The sequence below is a fragment of the Macaca thibetana genome, chromosome 18 (assembly GCF_024542745.1).
Source record: "Macaca thibetana thibetana isolate TM-01 chromosome 18, ASM2454274v1, whole genome shotgun sequence".
NCBI lineage: Eukaryota > Metazoa > Chordata > Mammalia > Primates > Cercopithecidae > Macaca > Macaca thibetana.
This window is the reverse complement of record NC_065595.1, coordinates 59168534-59187111: the sequence shown is the minus strand read 5'-3', so window position 1 is coordinate 59187111 and position 18578 is coordinate 59168534. Positions and strand designations below refer to the sequence as shown.

At 39.7% G+C, this 18578-nt stretch overlaps 2 protein-coding genes across 8 annotated transcripts in view; both read left to right on the top strand.

Annotated features, from left to right (window-relative positions):
- SNRPD1 (small nuclear ribonucleoprotein D1 polypeptide) overlaps positions 1–18578 on the top strand; it is a 340677-nt gene that overhangs the window by 162115 nt on the left and 159984 nt on the right. The window lies entirely within an intron of this gene.
- Positions 1–18578, top strand: part of GREB1L (GREB1 like retinoic acid receptor coactivator) — a 296873-nt gene that overhangs the window by 225147 nt on the left and 53148 nt on the right. For all 7 annotated transcript variants that reach the window (XM_050767628.1, XM_050767624.1, XM_050767625.1 and 4 more), the window contains 2 exons: positions 758–892; positions 3032–3229. In XM_050767628.1, coding sequence (XP_050623585.1) covers positions 758–892; positions 3032–3229 — 333 coding nt within the window. The remainder of the gene's footprint in view (positions 1–757; positions 893–3031; positions 3230–18578) is intronic.

Below are 18578 nucleotides of genomic sequence, written 5' to 3'. Positions count from 1 at the left end.
GGCACATTGGTACCAGATTCAAAAGTCTCAGCTCAGCCACAACCTCACTGAGTGACCTTGGGAGAGTTTCTCTCTCCCTGGAACTCGGTTTGTTCATTTGTTCCTTCCTTCCCTTTCTTCCCTTTCTTTCCTTCCCTCCTCCCTCCCTCCCTCCTTTCCTTCCTTTCTTCCTTTTTTTTTTTTTTTTTTTTTTTTTTTTGACAGTGTCTCACTCTATTGCCCAGGCTGGAGTGCATGATCATAGCTCACTGCTTGACACCACCCCCCTTCATAGGCTCAAGCGATTCTCCCACCTCAGCCTCCCAAGCAGCTGGAACTACAGGCATGTACCACCATGCCTGGCTAATTTTTTAATTTTTTGTAGAGACTGGGTCTCCCTTTGTTGCCCAGACTGGACTCCAGCCCCTGGCCTCAAGTGATCCTCCTGTGCCTTCTAAAGTGCTGGGATTACAGGCATGAGCCACTGCGCCCAGCCTGGAACTCAGTTTTCTAATCCCATTCTGCCTGCTTTTGAGTATTAGGGAGGTCGAGATACAACATGTGAAAGCATGTAAATTATAAGCACTATATCAATGAGAGTAGTTCTTGCTATAGAGACACCAGTATACTATAAAGATGGCCAAGTGTAAATGCTGATATGCATTTCTGGCTGACCAACAAATCTACTGAGAACAGCCTGACTGCCCAACTCAGGCAGTTAATAAAACAAACATATCCTTCCTCGTAACCTTCTTATCTCTACTTTATTTTGTAATAGGCGATGACCTAGACAAGCTGCTGGAAAAAATGCAACAAAGAAGAGGAGACAGTGTGGTTACCCCTTTCAATGGAGACCTGAATGAATGTGTGTCACCCCAGGAGGCTGCTGCTATGATTCCCACACAAAACCTGGGTAATGTCATCTCAGACTGAAAGACGGAAGTCAGTCCTTAGGACAGATGTTGTAAAAACTAAGTCATTCTAAGGGTTTTGAGGATTCTTCAAGTCATAGACCACAACAGCCTTTTCCTGATTGTCTACATGATAAACCTGGTTCAAATTAAAAATGCTTTCCCATGTGGCCTGGATCAAAGGCCTTGTTCCTAGTAAAAGTCTTCTGGAATGAAAATCCAAGTCAAAGACTTTATCTTAAGCACTCTCTCTTTTTTTTCTGAAAGATTCCAGGACATTGGCCCATTTTCCTCCACCAGCTGTGCCCAGAGGACTTCAAGAAACTGTCTGAAAGAGTCACACTACAGGCAGTGCAGGGCCCCTAGCTCCTGCTCCTTCACTTACTCTCTGACTTGTAAAACACACATTGTCTCAGGGATAGTGAGGGTTTCTTGGCAGATAGAACAGCGCTACCAACATGTCATCTGCCCTACAACAAGCTTCAGGGGCTCAGAGCAGGAGTGTCAGGGATGAGGAGTCTGATCGTTAGACTGGATTCATTTGGGTTCAGAGTCCTTCCCCAGTTCACTGATTGACAGGGATGACATAGGACAGAACAGAAAAAAGAACAGGAGAAAGGATAGATAGGAGACAGACCCTTATAAGCTGCTGCTGACAGCCACTTGGCCCCCACTTGATAGGAATGTATCATTTATATATTAGGATTGTCTCAGGCAATAAAAGTAGCATGGTTTGGCAGTCAGCTCTGTTGTAAAAACAAATGCAAATACAGGCAATAAAATGTTTTGACTTCTCAATGGTATTTGGTAATAAAGTGATCATCCAGATGGTCTAAAATGTATTTATGTTAACTGTTTTGAATTATTAACACATTTAGAATTTAAACATTCTCAGAGGACTTACAGATTCCCAAGTACATTCTTGGTTCCCTGTTTAAAAAATCTTGCTTAAAGATGTTTTCGAAATGACAGCCTAGCTGTATTAAAAGACATATTTTGGTTAGTAGTCTGTGGTACAAAGACTGTTTGGGCTTCTATTTAAAGTTGCATGTTTGGGCTTTTCCATTGGGTTCTCTCAACCACTAGGGAGACCGTCCGTATAAATCTCCACTTGCTGTCAGTGTCCATGGTAACTGGGCTATGTTGACAGGCTGTCTTTGCCTCGGCTGCATTTGATTTTAGAAAACATTAATTAGCACAGGTTAATTAGGCCCTGTTGCAGTTAAACTGCCACATGTGTTCCTGATAATAACCAGCGCTTTAAAGAAGCATTGGATGTTGCCTGCTCGCGCGTTTAGCTGACTAAACTTGTTTCATTGTGTGCGTGGATGTGCATGCATGTATAAGAAAGATTGATTGCTTGATTCTACTTGCAATAAAAAGCTACTGACCTGCTTAGAGTATCTGGGAAATGTTTTTGTAATACGTCACCTGCTGAGTGGCCAGCTGGCTATGTCATGAGTCAGGTGTCTTCAGATAGTCCAGGCATCAGCACTGGAGCTGGCCACAACCACCTAGACCTGCCAGGTCACAGCACTGGCAAAGTGAGTTGAGTGGGAAGAAAGGTGAAGGTCGTGTCTCCATGACCCACGTTATGTAGTCCCTGGGAAGGGAATTTCTGACCATGTTGCAACTGACTTGCTGAAGAGGAAATGTTTACTGTAATGCCATCCAGAAAAGCTCAGGGGGACTCGGCATTATGTTCATTATGGCACCTCCTCTTTCCTTGGACTGGGTCGGGTCTGGGACACTGGCCTGTGCTGATATTTCTAAAGAAAACCGGAAATGTTCCCCTTTTCAGAGATGAGTGCTGGCTCCAGCTGCGAGAGTGTAGTCTGTCTCCTCCACTTCTGGGTTGGGATAAGGGTATTGAATTAGGCATTTGTGAGATAATCAATCAATTTTAAAATAATACATTTGCAAAACTGCCACATCCACTCCTGAGCACATCCTCTCATCCGCGTTTCAGGAAAAATAGGCAAATCTATTAAAACTCAATAGAGAGTGCAAATAGCAGGTGAGAATTCTTAGTGAGAGTGTATTACATTACTGTCTGTGTGGTATGTGTCCTCATAGAGATTCACAGTGGCCATTATGGAAGTAAATTAACCTTGTTCTTATGACTTCTTTTTAAATTTTAGATTTAGATAACGAAACCTTCCAAATTTATCAACCGCAGCTAACAGTTGCCAGAAAACTCTTATCCCAGGTGTGCGCTATAGCGGACAGTGGCAGCCAGAGCCTGGACCTCGGTCACTTCAGCAAAGTCGACTTCATCATCATTGTCCCCAGATCGGAGGTGTTGGTTCAGCAAACTCTTCAACGGATTCGACAATCAGGTAAGAGTGAACTTTCAAAGAGGAGCCCACCTAGATCCAGCTTCAGATCCTGTTGCCTCTTTTGCTTAATCCAAACTTTTATAGGATGCTTAAAACCTTCTTCAGTAATAAAAATCATAAAAGCACTTTGTTATTTTGGGTTTATCTGAAGTTTTCCCTCAAAGTACTCTGTCCTTTTTCCCTCAAGGTCAAGGGTAAATGGCTGTGCATGTTTGCCAGATATCGTTAAGTTCATGATGTAATCTGTGGGACTAGAATCTGGTCATTTATTGATGAAGAGAAATTTTCTCAAGGCAAGGATGGCCCTGCATGAGTTGATGGCGTCTGTGCCACCTGAGCTCCTCCCACATGCAGGCCTCATTTGCCTAGGTGGATTCTTGGCCATTTAGCACGTCATCAGCACATCTGCAACCTGGAAACCGGAACACCATCCCCCATGTCATCTATGACATTCTTTAAGAAAAAAAGGTTAGCGTTACTCCTAATAACTTTAAGTATAAAGAAAAAAATATTTTTCCCAGAAAAGGTAGAGAGCAAAAATTTTACAAGTCTTAAAAAAAAAATGTTACAACTCTGTGGTAAATAATAACCCTTTTCAAAAATAAAATTTGATTAGAATTATAAGAAGTTATAAGGAATTTAGAAACTTGGGACAGCTGTAAAATGCTTGCCTTTGTAAACTAGGTTTGAAAAGGAAATTATAAATGTCAAGTTGCTTCTGATTACCTTAGCTGAGGAACACACACACACACACACACACACACACACACACACACCCCTCACAAGCAGATTTTAGATCTGGAAGATGACTGTTTTTGCCAGAGTAAAGAATTTTACTTTCGGCCGGGGGCAGTGGCTCACGCCTGTTATCCCAGCACTTTGGGAGGCTGAGTTGGGTGGATCATTTGAGGTCAGGAGTTCAAGACCAGCCTGGCCAACATGGTGAAACCCCATCTCTACTAAAACTACAAAAATTAGCCAGGTGGTAGTGGCACATGCCTGTTATCCCAGCTACTTGGGAGGCTGAGGCAGGAGACTCACTTGAACCCAGGAGGCGGAGGTTGTGGTGAACCGAGACACTGCAATCCAGTCTGAGTGACAGAGTGAGACCCTGTCCCCCCTGCCAAAAAAAAAATGATTTTACTTTCAATATATTTAAAAACAGATAGGAAGCAGAAAAATCCAGAAGCGCTTAAAATGTGGTTTATATGTTCATACCTGTCATTCTGTGCCTCTCAAATTTTATCCTACATACAGATCATGCGGGGATGTTGCTAAAATGCAGATTCCACTTCAGTGGGTCTGGGTTGTGCTCCGGATTCTGCATTTGTTTTTTTTTTCCTTTTTTTTTTTTTTTTCTTTTGAGACATAGTCTCACTCTGTTGCCCAGGCAGGAGTGCAGTGGTACGATCCTGGCTCACTGCAACCTCCACCCTCTGGGTTCAGGCAATTCTCCTGCCTCAGCCTCTTCTGAGTAGCTGGGATTACAGGTGTGTGCCACCCCTCCCAGTTTTTGTATTTTTAGTAGAGACAGGGTTTCACTATATTGGCCAGGCTGGTCTCGAACTCTTGACCTCAAGTGACACACCAGCCTCAGCCTCCCAAAGTGCTGGGATTCCAGGCGGGAGCCACCACACCCAGCCTGGATTCTGCGTTTCGAACAAGCTTCTAGGGATGCCAGTGTCAGAAGGCCACACTTTGAGTAGCATGGCTCGATAAGAAATCTTGCTTGATTGTACTTTTAAAAATAACTAAAAGAGTATTGTAATTGGATTGTTTGTAACACAAAGGATAAATGCTTCAGGGGATGGATACCCCATTTACCCTGATGTGATTATTACACATTCCATGCGTGTATCAAATTTTCTCATATACTCCATGAATATATACTCCTATTGTGTACTCACAAAATTTAAAATTAAAAGTTTTGAAAGAAGGCCTCATGTTCCAGAGGTCAAATGAGCTGACTGACAGTACATTTTCCCCTGTTTCTATCTCTTTAACCCCTCTTGGTGGCTGTGACTGACATGTGAAGTTTTGTCCATGTCCTCTGAAGGCCCAAGTGCCTGGTTGACAGTGCAGTCTTCTTTTTGGACTCTCAGTTTTGGAATGACAAGTTACAAAATGACTTATTGGAAATATCGACCTGTAGGTGATGAGCTGGAAAAGGTCAAATGCCTTCTCTCACAGCTCTCCCAAAAACCACAGTGAGTTTTATCTCTCAGCTACTGGCTTGTTTCTGCATTTATTTTTTGGTCACACCAAGCAGTAGCCAGATTTTTTGTTATTTTTTTTCTTTCATAACATGGAGGAAGGGCCTTGTCTTTTAGGTAGTTTACTTGTACCAGTTGCCATCTGTGGCCTCCCTGTTTGTGATCTGATATCCCAAATTGTGCTTGAGCAAACACATCATGGCAGCTGTTTGAAGTGACGAAATCATCTAGCAGAGCCTTTTCCTGAAATAATCTTTCAGTGACCTGCACTTTCACCTTTCCTAATAAATGCAAGCTCCTAAATAAAGCCTTGCATTTTTGACAGATGAAGAAATTGTACAGGTTCTTTGCTTTCTCTTCTCAATGCCCTCAGATTTTTCTAAAGTGAGTATTTTAAGATTGTCACCTCTCAAAAAGGTACCAGAATTTGACCAATTATTTGACCAAAGAATTTGACCAAAGAAGTATTTGTTTTGATATTTAAATACCTTCATATTCTTGGAACACATACAAATTGATAGAAGAGAAAGGACTAGAAGCATGTTAAAATGTATGGAGGAGAAATTGTTCCGGGTAGAATAAGTAGCAGGAGATTATCCATAAAATAACTCTTTAAAATCATAGGTATTAAAACAAAGTTTTTGAGAAATCATCTGACTTAGTTTCCTCATATGTCGTCATGTGAATTGAGAAGAGCCTAGTTTGCCTGAGGCCACAGAAGGTAGTACCTTAAGAGCAAGGACAGTTTGTTTTTGTTTTTTGTTTTTAGTTTTTTGTTTTGTTTTTTCTTTATTTGAGACCAAGTTTCACTCTTGTTGCCCAGGCTGGAGTGCAATGGCGCCATCTTGGCTCACCGCAACCTCCACCTCCCAGGTTCAAGCGATTCTCCTGCCTCAACCTCCCGAGTAGCCTGGATTACAGGCATGCGCCACCATGCCCGGCTAATTTTTTTGTATTTTTAGTAGAGATGGGGTTTCTCCATGTTGGTCAGGCTGGTCTCTAACTTCCAACCTCAGGTGATCCGCCCGCCTCGGCCTCCCAAAGTGCTGGGATTACAGGTGTGAGCCACCGCGCCCGGCCCAAGGACAGTTTTTTTATTGTTGCAGGCCTAGTGCCTCATTTCATGCCTCTCTTGGGCCTGGCACCAGCAGGTGCTCAATTGATGTTTGAATGGAGGGCTAGAAGGAGAAAGAGATGGGCAGAAGGAGAAACAGTGTCCAAGGTCTCTGTGTCCTGGTTGCATTTGCCTCCTTTACTAAAGAAAGCGTTCCAGCAGAGCCTGCCAGGAAAAGCACCCAGGCAGGGAAGAGCTGCCAGAGTATGCAGAAAGGGCACATCCTTGGCAGTGCCTGCATGGCTGAAAGTAAAAGGATGAAAATAGAAACCATCACGTTGTTGCAGACCCAGCACTAAAGTGAAGCATTTGAAACCTCAGCTCACATTCAGATGAAGAAATGAAGGAAAGAGGGGAGGGAGTAGGAAAAAGGAAAACAAAACAAAATATCATAGAATTTGAAGGTTTAAAAAAAAAATGAAGTGGGTTTAACATCTTTTAAGTTTGCCTAATGTTGGCTTGTAACTGCTGGAGTGATCTGTGGAGAAGGAGCATTTTTATACTATAGGAAATCCTTTTGTTTTAGTGTTATTTTTTTAGAACTCTGAAGTTGTAGCGTGATTCTTCTAATTCAGAGGACCCCATATTCTGTGAATGAGAATACTTAGTGTACTGGTGCCATCCAAATGCAAGCCCATTTCAGTTCAAGGTGGGAGGGAGAAGTACAGGAAGTGACTGCCCGTTTTTCACCTCCCTGCTTATAAAATGGTGTTGGTGAGAGCCCCAGCAAATGGGAACGGGTCTGGAGGTATCCAGGCAAGGAAGTGTTATCCTGGCAGGGGAATGACACAAATCTGACACTTTAACACATGCATGATTATACAAAAGCTAGAGAGACGTATTTGTCTGCTGATATATAGATTACTCTATTCAAATGGACATAAGGCAGTTTTAAGGAAGCAGTAGACATTGCAGGGGAAGTGAAGAGAGAGAGGAAGGCATTCCCACTTTCTTTCCTTTTCCTTTCTTTCTTTCTTTCCTTTTTTTTTTTTTTTGAGACGGAGTTTCGCTCTTGTTGCCTGGGGCAGTGGCACAATCTCAGCTCACTGCAACCTCTGCCTTTCCGGTTCAAGTGATTCTCCTGCCTCAGCCTTCCAAGTAACTGGGATTACAGACGCCCGCCACCACACCCAACTAATTTTTGTACTTTTAGTAGAGGCAGGGTTTCACTGTGTTGGCCAGTCTGGTCTTGAACTCCTGACCTCAAGGGGATCCACCCACCTCGGCCTCCCAAAGTGCTGGGATTACAGGAGTGAGCCACTGTGCGTGGCCGGCATTCTCAGTTTCTAAAAACATATTTTACTGTGGCAGAACTTTCTTCTGTAAGATATCAATTAAAATAAGAAAATACATTTTCTTATTTTTTTTAATAACAAAAAAATTTTTAATAAAAAAATAAAGACATATTTTTTTGGTCTCACCAACCTTATACTCCCTTGTTGGTCACTTAAAATTTCAACAGAAAAAAAGATAGTATTTTTTGTTCATTGACTAAGACACAGGGAACAGGTGCCCGGGAAGAATGTACTGGGAAACTACTCTGTCCTGAGGTAGAGAAAACACAAGAGATTGCTCTTTGCAAGCATAACCCAGAACATGCATTGCTATCCGAGGGATGGCCCAGCCAGTACCCAACTCTCAGTACCTTCCGTTCTCACCCTCAGGCACATTTGCCCCCTGCTTCACCATAGCCACAGCCACTGCCCCCTCGTCATACCCTGGACTCTGCCTAATCCTGGAATCACCCATTCAGATGTTCCCAATTTCAGGCCACACTCTCCTTTGTGGCATATTCAGCATCTTCTCACTGTGTGGGAAAGAATCGACCTTTCCAGTTGATGCCATGCTTAATTCTTGTTTTTTTGGTTTTTTTTTTTGGTTTTTTTTTGCTGTTTGTTTTTTATTTTCAGACTGAGTTTTGCTCTTGTGGCCTAGGCTGGAGTACAATGGCACAATCTTGGCTTACGGCAAAGTCCACCTCCCAGGTTCAAGCAATTCTCCTGCCTACGCCTCCCAAGTAGCTGGGATTACAGGCATGCACCACCAAGCCTGACTAATTTTTTTGTATGTTTAGTATAGACATGGTTTCACCATGTTGGTCAGGCTGGTCTCGAACTCCTGACCTCAGGTGACCCACCCACCTTGGCCTCCCAAAGTGCTGGGATTACAGGTGTGAGCCACTGTGCCTGGCCTAATGAAAAAGTTTATCTATGGGATGGAAGAGATAGGTATGGAATGACTATAATTTTGACTTTTGAGCCTTGAAAATGATTTATATATTCAAAAATAAAATAATGGGGAAAGGCAAACTTAAAATTTAATACAAACAAATGAAGGAACCTAACTGCATATCACATTGACAACATTAACCACACAGCAAAAAGAATTAATTCAAGTAATTTTTTAACAGTTTTCTTACTGTACGTTGTTAATGTGACATATCCTATGGGGGAAAAGATTGGAAAGAAATCTTAAATTTTAATTAGAGTGTTTGTTATTGGGAGTATTACAGATACATTTAAAACTATTTTGTGTATGTCATAGGAGAGAGCAGACAGGTAAATAGTTTAATGTTTTTTTTTTCATGAGATGAAGTCTCACTCTGTGGCCCGGGCTGGAGTGCAGTGGCACGATCTCGGCTCACTGCAAGCTCCGCCTTCCGGGTTCACGCCATTCTCCTGCCTCAGCCTTCTGAGTAGCTGGGTCTACAGGCGCCCGCCACCGTGCCCAGCTAATTGTTTTGTATTTTTAGTAGAGATGGGGTTTCACCATGTTAGCCAGGATGGTCTCGATCTCCTGACCTCGTGATCCACCCACCTCGGCCTCCCAAAGTGCTGGGATTATAGGCATGAGCCACCGCGCCTGGCAGTGCTTTCAGTTTAATGTTGAAAACCAGGGTTCTCAAATGAAAGACAGAAACTTCAAATGTGAAATGGGAAAATAAGAAATATTCATTTTAGGTTTAAATTGGCGATAAAAGGGTGAAGTCATAATTTGAAAAAAGAAAAATGCTTCTGTCCACTGAAAGACAGGGTCTCACTCTGTTGCCCAGGTTGGAGTGCAGTGGCGTGATCATGCCTCATTCCAGCCTCGAACTCTCAGGCTCAGATGATCCTCCCACCTCAGCCTCCCAAGTATTTGGGACTACAGGCACGTGTCACCACACCTGGCTAACATTTTTTTAGAGATAAGATCTCACCATGTTGCTCAGGCTGGTCTCAGACGCCTATCTGTGAGCACATGGAGCATTTAGGTTTGGGCTTCTTAACACCATTCCCCACTGTCCCAGCTCTGAGGTGGAAACATTTCTGGAACATTTTGTTGCGCCAGAAAGTGAGAAAGTGCAAAGATTGATTGGAGCATGCCAAAAGGACATAGCAGCCTGCTTGAGGGGATTTATGGCTAAATTTGGAAATTTTGAGCATCACAAGGAATGATAGCAATGGATTGCAACCTATTGAAAATTTTTTTAAAACCCATGAGTCCAGAGCAGTACTAAAAAATAAAAGGAGCAGGAGAAGTGAGACGTTAGGGGAATGCCTTCTCTACAGAAGAGTGCCAGTTAATAAATGCAGGAAACATGATGGAATTAGAAAATCCCCACTTTGTAGTACCAATATGTAATTATTGATTATGACAAAGATGGATACTAAAGCCATTGAATAAAATGTCATTAGGGGGCCGGACACAGTGGCTCATGCCTGTAATCCCAGCACTTTGGGAGGCCAAGGGGGCAGATCACGAGGTCAAGAGGTCGAGACTATCCTGGTCAATATGGTGAAACCCCATCTCTACTAAAAATACAAAAATTAACCGGGCATGGTGGCGCATGCCTGTAGTCCCAGCTACTCGGGAGGCTGAGGCAGGAGAATCACTTGAACCCAGGAGGCGGAGGTTGCAGTGAGCCCAGATCACGCCATTGCACTCCAGCCTGGGGACAGAGAGAGACTCCATCTCAAAAAAAAAAAAAAAAGTAATTAGGGAACAAATATTCACAAAGTCTCAAAGTATCATCCTATGGATTAAAAGCTAACAAAGAGAGAAAGGTATCTCTCTACAATGCAGAGATCTGGCAGTAGACACTGCCATAACTAAGTAATTAAAATTTGGCATCTCCAGTTATGGGACAAACTGACATTATGTGCAAAAAAGCACACAATGTCACCTATGAGGTATAATTGCCAAAACTGTTTAACCTGAGTCTGGTCACAGGGAAGCTTCCAGACAGATCCAGATGGTGTGGCATCTTACAAAACAATTAGCCTGAGTTTTAAAAAATAACGTCTTGAAAGATTAAAAAGAAAAATAGATAAAAGAAAAGTCAGGGAGGCTGTTTGGTTGTTTTAAACATGGAGAATAAAGAGACATGACAACCAAGTATGATACTTAACTCATTTATTTTTTAATGGACAAAGATTGTATATATATTTTTATATGGAACATGATGTGTTAAGTAAACATTATGGAATGGCTAAATCAAACTAATGAACACATCCATTACCTCACATACTTAATATTTGTTTGTGGTGAAGAACATTTAAAATCTACTCTCTTAGCAATTTTCAAGTATAAAATATTATTAACTATAATTACCATGTTGTATAATCAATTCTCTGAACTTTTCCTCCTGTCTAACTGAAATTTTGTGTCCTTTAACAAACCTACTCTCCCCAGCTCCAAAACCCATGCTTAATTCTTAATTGGATACTTGACTAAAATATAAAAAATTAAAACACAGCTCTGGGACAATTACTGAAACTCCAATATGGGCTGTGTATTAAAGAATATTATACTGATGTTGGTTCAGTTTCATAAATGTAATAATGATATTGTGGTTATATAGGAGAATGCCTTTGCTCTTAGGAAGAGCATATTGAAGGATTTAGGGGTAAAGTATTATGATATACGTTACTTATTTCCAAATTATTTTGCAAAAACAAAACAATAAAAAGTAACAAAGAAAAAGCAAATGTAGCAAAATATTAACAACTAATTCATCTAACTAAAGAGGAAAGAGGTATTTATGGCACTAGTCTTTCCATTTCTGTAGTAGTCAAAATAGAATGTGAAGTTAAAATAGTTGCTATTCATTGTTGATGTATCTGTCAGATGGCATTTCGGAGAGTTATTGTCCTCAAATAGTTTCTAAAACATGGATAGGTAATTTACATTCCCCCTTTTTAAGAAGTTTTAATTATTGAATAGATCACATTTATAAAGGATATTTTAAAAATCACAATAGAATGAGCACTCATTACCCACCAAAATAAGGAACACGGAAAACTGTTCCTCCCTGGTGGATCTCCCTGATGCTAACGTCCCTCTCTTTTCAAAGGTAACCATTACGCTGAATTTTGTGTTTATTATCATTCCCTCGCTTTTATTTATAGTTTTACCATAATGCCTTAACTTTTAAACAATATGTGCTTAATTTCATATACTTTAAACCTAAGTGGAACTACATTCTGTGTATTCTCCTGTGATTTATTTTTTATGCTTAATGTTATGTCCCTGAAGTTGTTCCTGCTGTTGTTTGTAGCTGTAATTCATTCACTTCACTGATTGTTAGTATTCTTCTATATAAATACATCACATATCTTTTAAAAAGCACAATTCTACTACTGATGTACACTTGTAATGTTTCTAGTTTTTTGATTCCTTCACACAGTGCTGGTACACATATAAGAGCTTCTCTGGGAATAGAATTGTTGGAGCACAGGTTATGAACATTTTACATTTTACCAAAGAATGCTAAATTTTTTCCAAAGTGATTATATTTACACTCCCACCTGCAATGTATGTGCTTCAGTAAATATTTGGTATGCTCATGCCTCCTTAAAATTTTTTTATTTTAAAATAATTTTAGACATACGAAAAGTTACAAAACTAGTACAAGGGATCTGAAAATGAAATTAAGAAAATTTTAATTACAAGAATATCAAAAAATAAAATACATAGGAATGAATTTGACAAAAGAAGTGCAAAGCTTATCCTCTGAAATAATGAAGCATTGCTGAATGAAATTAAAGAAGACCTAAATAAATGAAAAGACATTTATATTTATAAAATTGAAGATATATTAATATTTTTAAGATGACCATATTCCCCCAAATTGGTCTACAGGTTCAGTGCATCCCCTACCAAAATCCCAGCTGGCTTCTTTGCAGAAATTTACAAGCTGATTCTAAAATTCATGTGGAAATTTGAGGGACCCAGAATACCCAAAACATTATTGAAGAAGAATAAAGTTGGAGGACTCTCACTTCCCCACTTTAAGTTGGAGGACTCTCACTTCCCCATTGTAAGCTCTAGTAAACTGTATAAGCTACTGTACTCAAGACAGTGTGGCGATGACAAAATGATAAACATATAGATAAACAAGATGGTGTTGAGATTCCAGAAATAAACCTCAATTCAATTTTGACATGGGTGCCAAGACAGTTTAACAGAGAAAGAATAGTCTTTTCAATGAATGATGCTGGGACAACTGAATATCCACATGCAAAAGAATGAAGTTTGACCTCTACCTCACATACAAAAAATAACTCAAAATGGATCAAAGACCTAAATGTAGCAGCTACAATTACAAAATTCTTAGAAGAAAATGGGTATAAATGTTTTTGACCTAATGATTATTAATGATTATTTCTTACATATGACACCAAAAGCATAAACTTTTATATATAAACCGGACAATCGTCAAAATTTAAAATATTTGTACTTCAAAGGACATCATGAAGAAAGTGAAAAGACAAGCCACAGAATGGGGGAAACTATTTGGAAATCATTTATCTGGTACGGCACTATATCTACAATATTCAAAGACCTGTTACAACTCACAGGAAGGGGAACATCACACACCAGGTCCTATTGTGGGGAGGGGTGGGGGGAGGGATAGCATTAGGAGATACACCTAATGTAAATGACGAGTTAATGGGTGCAGCACACCAACATGGCTCATGTAACAAACCTGCACGTTGTGCACATGTACCCTAGAACTTAAAGTATAATTTAAAAAAAAAAGCCTCAATAATAAAGACAAATTGTTTAATTAACATATGGATGAAGGATCTGAATAAGCATCTATCCAAAGGAGATACATGAATGGCCAATGAACACATGAAAAGATGTTCATCATTAGCCATTGGAGAAATGCAAATCAAAACCACAATGAGAGACTACTACACACCCCACTAGGATGATCCATAAAAGAGAGGTAGTAACAATTGTCGAATATGTTGAGAAATTGGAACCTCATGCGCTGCTGTTAGGAATTTAAAATGGCACAGCAACTTTAGAAAACAGTCTAGTGGTTGCTCAGATGATTAAATATAGAGTTACTCTATGATCCAGCAGTTCCACTGCGATATTAAATGAGCCGGGCGCAGTGGCTGACACCTGTAATCCCAGCACTTTGGGAGTCCGAGGTGGGTGGATCACAAGGTCAGGAGATCGAGACCATCCTGGCTAACACGGTGAAACCCTGTCTCTACTAAAAATACAAAAAAATTAGCCAGGCGTGGTGGCGGGTGCCTGTAGTCCCAGCTACTCAGAAGGCTGAGGCAGGAGAATGGCATGGACCCAAGAGGTGGAGCTTGCAGTGAGCTGAGACTGCACTACTGCACTCCAGCCTGGGCGACAGAGCAAGGCGACAGAATGAGACTCTGTCTCAAAAAAAAAAAAAAAAAAATCTGAAATGAGAGAGAAGTGAAAATATACGTGCATACAAAAACCTGTATACAAATGTTCATTGCAACATTATTCATAATAGCCCAAAAGCAGAAAAACCCAGATACCCACCAAGTGATGAATGGATAAATAAAATGTGGTATTCCATACAGTGGAATATAAACAATAAAGAGAAAGAAAGTATTGATGCATACTACAACATGGATGAAACTTGAAAACATTATTCCAAATGAAAGAAGCCAATCACACAAGATTGCATCTTGTACAATTCCACTTACATGAAATGTCTAGAATAAGCCAGTCTATAGAGACACAAAGTAGACTCTGATTGCCTGGGGATTGGGGGTGTTGAGGGAAGAATTGAGGGGTTAAATATATGGAGTTTCCTTAGGAGGTGATGAAAATGTTTTAAAATTGTGGTGACTGTTGTCCAGCTCCATGAATATATACTAAAAGCCATTGAATTATGCACTATAAATGGGTAGATTATATGTGAATAGAGGCTTATATCAATCACTAAAGCTGTTAAAAAATCATAGAGTTCGCTAAACCCTTCACTCAATTTCTCTTAAAGTTAACAACTTTAAGAGAATACAATTATCAGAGCAGGAAATCAATGCCAGAATGATACTGTTAATGGAAGATCTCCCCAATCTTTCTCTTCATGTTGTTTTTCCTGTTCCAGGTTCCAATCCAGGTTCACACAATGCATTCAGTTATGTCCTTTTCATCTCCTCTGATCTATGACTTTTCTTCAGTCTTTCCTAGCTTTTCATGACCTTAAGTAAATACTAATCAATTGTTTTGTGTAGGGAATGTTTGAGTTTTCTCACAATTTAATTGAAGTTTTGAGTTTTGGGCAAGAAAACCATAAAAGTGAATCTGTGTCCTGATTGCATCATGTCAGGGAGTACATGAGGTTGATGTTTTATTGTTGGTGATGTTAACCTTGATCACTTGATTAAGGTATGTCTGCCAAGTTTCTGCATCGTAAAGTTACTGGTTTCTTCTTTGGAATTGATTTAAAATCTTGTGGAAATATTTTGAGCAATGGTAATATCCTGTTTTCATCAAACTTTCAGCTGCTAATTTTTGCATCCATTAGTGGATCTTGCCTGCAGTTTATTGTGGTATTTCCAAGATGATGATTTTCTGTCATTTTTTCCCTACATTTACTAGTAAGAGTTTGTTAATTAAATTCTGTAAGGAAAAGCTGTTCCTCCTCATTTATGTATGTATTTATAAATACAGGTCATTTTTATTTTATTCTGTGGGTTATTTCCAACACTATACTGATGATCATTATTATTTTGCTCAAATTTTCCAGCATTGGCCATTGGAGGCTCCTTCGGGCAGGCTCCTGTGTTGTTTTTTTTTTTTTAAACATATTATCATCCATTTTCACATACTGTTTTCTTGCTTTCTGAAACCATAAGACATTCTAGGTTTACTTTTATTTTTCTGCCTCAACACTGGGATTAACCTTTTTTCCAAGAAACCTGATTCCTTGTATTGAAGAATGGTATTTAGAAATCAAAATCTGGGTGTTAAGTGTGCCCATTGCTACTAGGATGTCGTTGTGCCTAAGCCCACTCAGCAGACAGAGCTAGGAAATCATGTATATGTATATTAACCCATGAATGCACACATATACCTCTTTATTTCTGTATCTACCAATCTGTGTTTAAAAATATGAGTTATTTGTAACTTCTTTCTCTGACAGGAAGAAACCTAGTTCTCATTGTCTACAATATCTTCACGTCTTTGATTTTTTTCTGATGATTACACAATTACTAACTCCTACCTCTGTGCCCAAACCACTGTCTTATTAACAAAGAAATTCTTAATTTCCAGTGAGACAAACGTCTCCCATGTTTTCTACTTCAGAATTATCTTGACTCTTTTTGGTTCTTTGCTTGGCCATATACATTTTTAAAAACATTTTTTCAAGTAAAATTTTTTTTAAAAAAACCTGTTGGGCCAGGATCATGCCTATAATGCCAGTGCTTTGAGAGGCCAAAGCTGGAGGATTGCTTGAGGCCAGAAGTTTGAGACCAGCATGGGCAACATAGTGAGACCCCCATCTCTTTAAAAAAAAAACAAAAAACAAAAAAACACTTAGCCAAGCATGCTGGCACATGCCTGCAGGCCCAGCTACTCAGGACTCCAAGGCGGGAGGATAGCTTGAGCCCAGTAGCTCAAGGCCACAGTGAGGTGTGATCACACTACTACACTCAGCATGGGTGACAGAACAAGGCTCTTGTCTCTAAATTTAAAAAAAAAAAAAAAAAGGTAATTTGTATTGGAATTACTTTGAATCTCTAGATAAGTTTGAAGAAAATTCAATTTTAACTTTATTTTATGATGTAGCTCTATTTAGGTCATTTTTAACATAATTAATAGTTTCATCATTTTCTCCATAAAGGTCTTACATACCTTTTGTAAGATTTATTCCTAGATACATAATATATATATAGATAGGTAGATATATATTTTTTTTTCTTTTTTTTTTTTTTTTTACACGGAGTCTCGCTCTGTCGCCCAGGCTGGAGTGCAATGGCACAGTCTCAGCTCACTGTAAGCTCTGCTTCCCGGGTTCACACCATTCTCCTGCCTCAGCCTCCTGAGTAGCTGGGACTACAGGCGCCCACAACCACACCTGGCTAATTTTTTGTGTGTAATTTTTAGTAGAGACGGTGTTTCACCGTGTTAGTCAGGATGGTATCGATCTCCTGACCTCATGATCCATCCACCTCTGCCTCCCAAAGTGCTGGGATTACAGGCGTGAGCCATCGCGCCTGGCTGATACATAATATTTTTTTAACGTCCTGTAAATTTTTTTTTTAAGTACACTTCCTAACTACTGCTTGTGTACAGAAATGCAACTGATCTTTGTAAATTGATTTTGAATTCATCAACTAAATTCTTATTGATTCATCCATAGATTATTTTGTGTTTTCTACACAGATATATTAGTAAACAATGATAGTGTTATTCTTACTTGTTTTGTTTCTTACTTTGTAGTTATAAGCCAAATATATATATATACACACACACACACACACACACATACACACACACACATATATCTCAGGATATACAATTACAAAATGTGAGTCAGGCTGCACAATATGCATAGAAAAAAAAACAGGAAAAAAAGCACAAAAAATTGAAGCAGTGAATTAAATAATTATGGATACGTTTTTCTTTTTAAATGTTTCTCTATACTGTTCAGTTTTTCCAAAATAAGTATCACTTTCATTATGAGGAAAAAAAACAAACTTAAAAGTCTAAAACACAATTTAAAAGTAGGGATGATCTACTAAAAACACCCAGTTAGAAATAAAACAATCAAGTAGCTCTGATGTGCCTGCTCAGGACAGAGCCAGCAGCCTGCATAGTTATGGACTAATATACCATATTATTGTCAAGAAAACAACCTCTTAGATTTCTGCAACTTTCTTTTTCCAGTAAGGGAATGTATGCAATTGACCTGTCAAAGATATACAGTCATCTTTACACTTGATCTTAGCCAAAAAGCCACAATTGGTCTTCACTTCATTTGTTTTGAAAGGCAGCAAACTCTTAATTATCAATACAATATATTTTATCCTCTTTATGAATTATTTATAATCGTTTCTTTTTAGGATGCCTTAACTCATGCTGCTTATTTCCTAAGGATAAATGAAATACAGACTAATTTGTAACTGGTACTGCACTCCCTATTTTACAGATAAGGAAACAGACACTTTAGAGATTAAGCAGGTCCTTTCTCTGATGCCTCTGCTAGCTTCCTCTACCTACCCCATAGTACCTTGTCTCCATCGTGACACTCATCAAAATTTTCTGTCTTCTCCATCATAAGCTCCATGAGATTTAGATCTTACTCCTGTTCCCCTCTGTTTCCCCAGACCTAGCACAGACACTGGCATGGCACATAGTAGATAGATGATCAATAAATAGCTATCGAATGTTGAATGAGTTTTTTCCTCTCTTTTGTTTCTGTTTTTGTTTTTTTTTGAAACAGAGTCTCACTCTATTGCCCAGGCCGGAGTGCAGTGGTGTGATCTCGGCACACCACAACCTCGGCCTCCTGGGTTGAAGCTATTCTCCTCCTCAGCCTTCTGAGTAGCTGGGACTACAGGCGTGTGTCACCACACCCAGCTGATGTTTGTATTTTTTATAGAGATGAGGTCTCACTATGTTGCCCAGGCTGGTCTGGAACTCCTGGCCTCAAGTGATCCACCAGTCTTAGCCTGCCAAAGTGCCGGGATTACAGGCATAAGCCACCACACCTGGCCACAGTCCACTTTCAAAAAAATCACAGTATCTG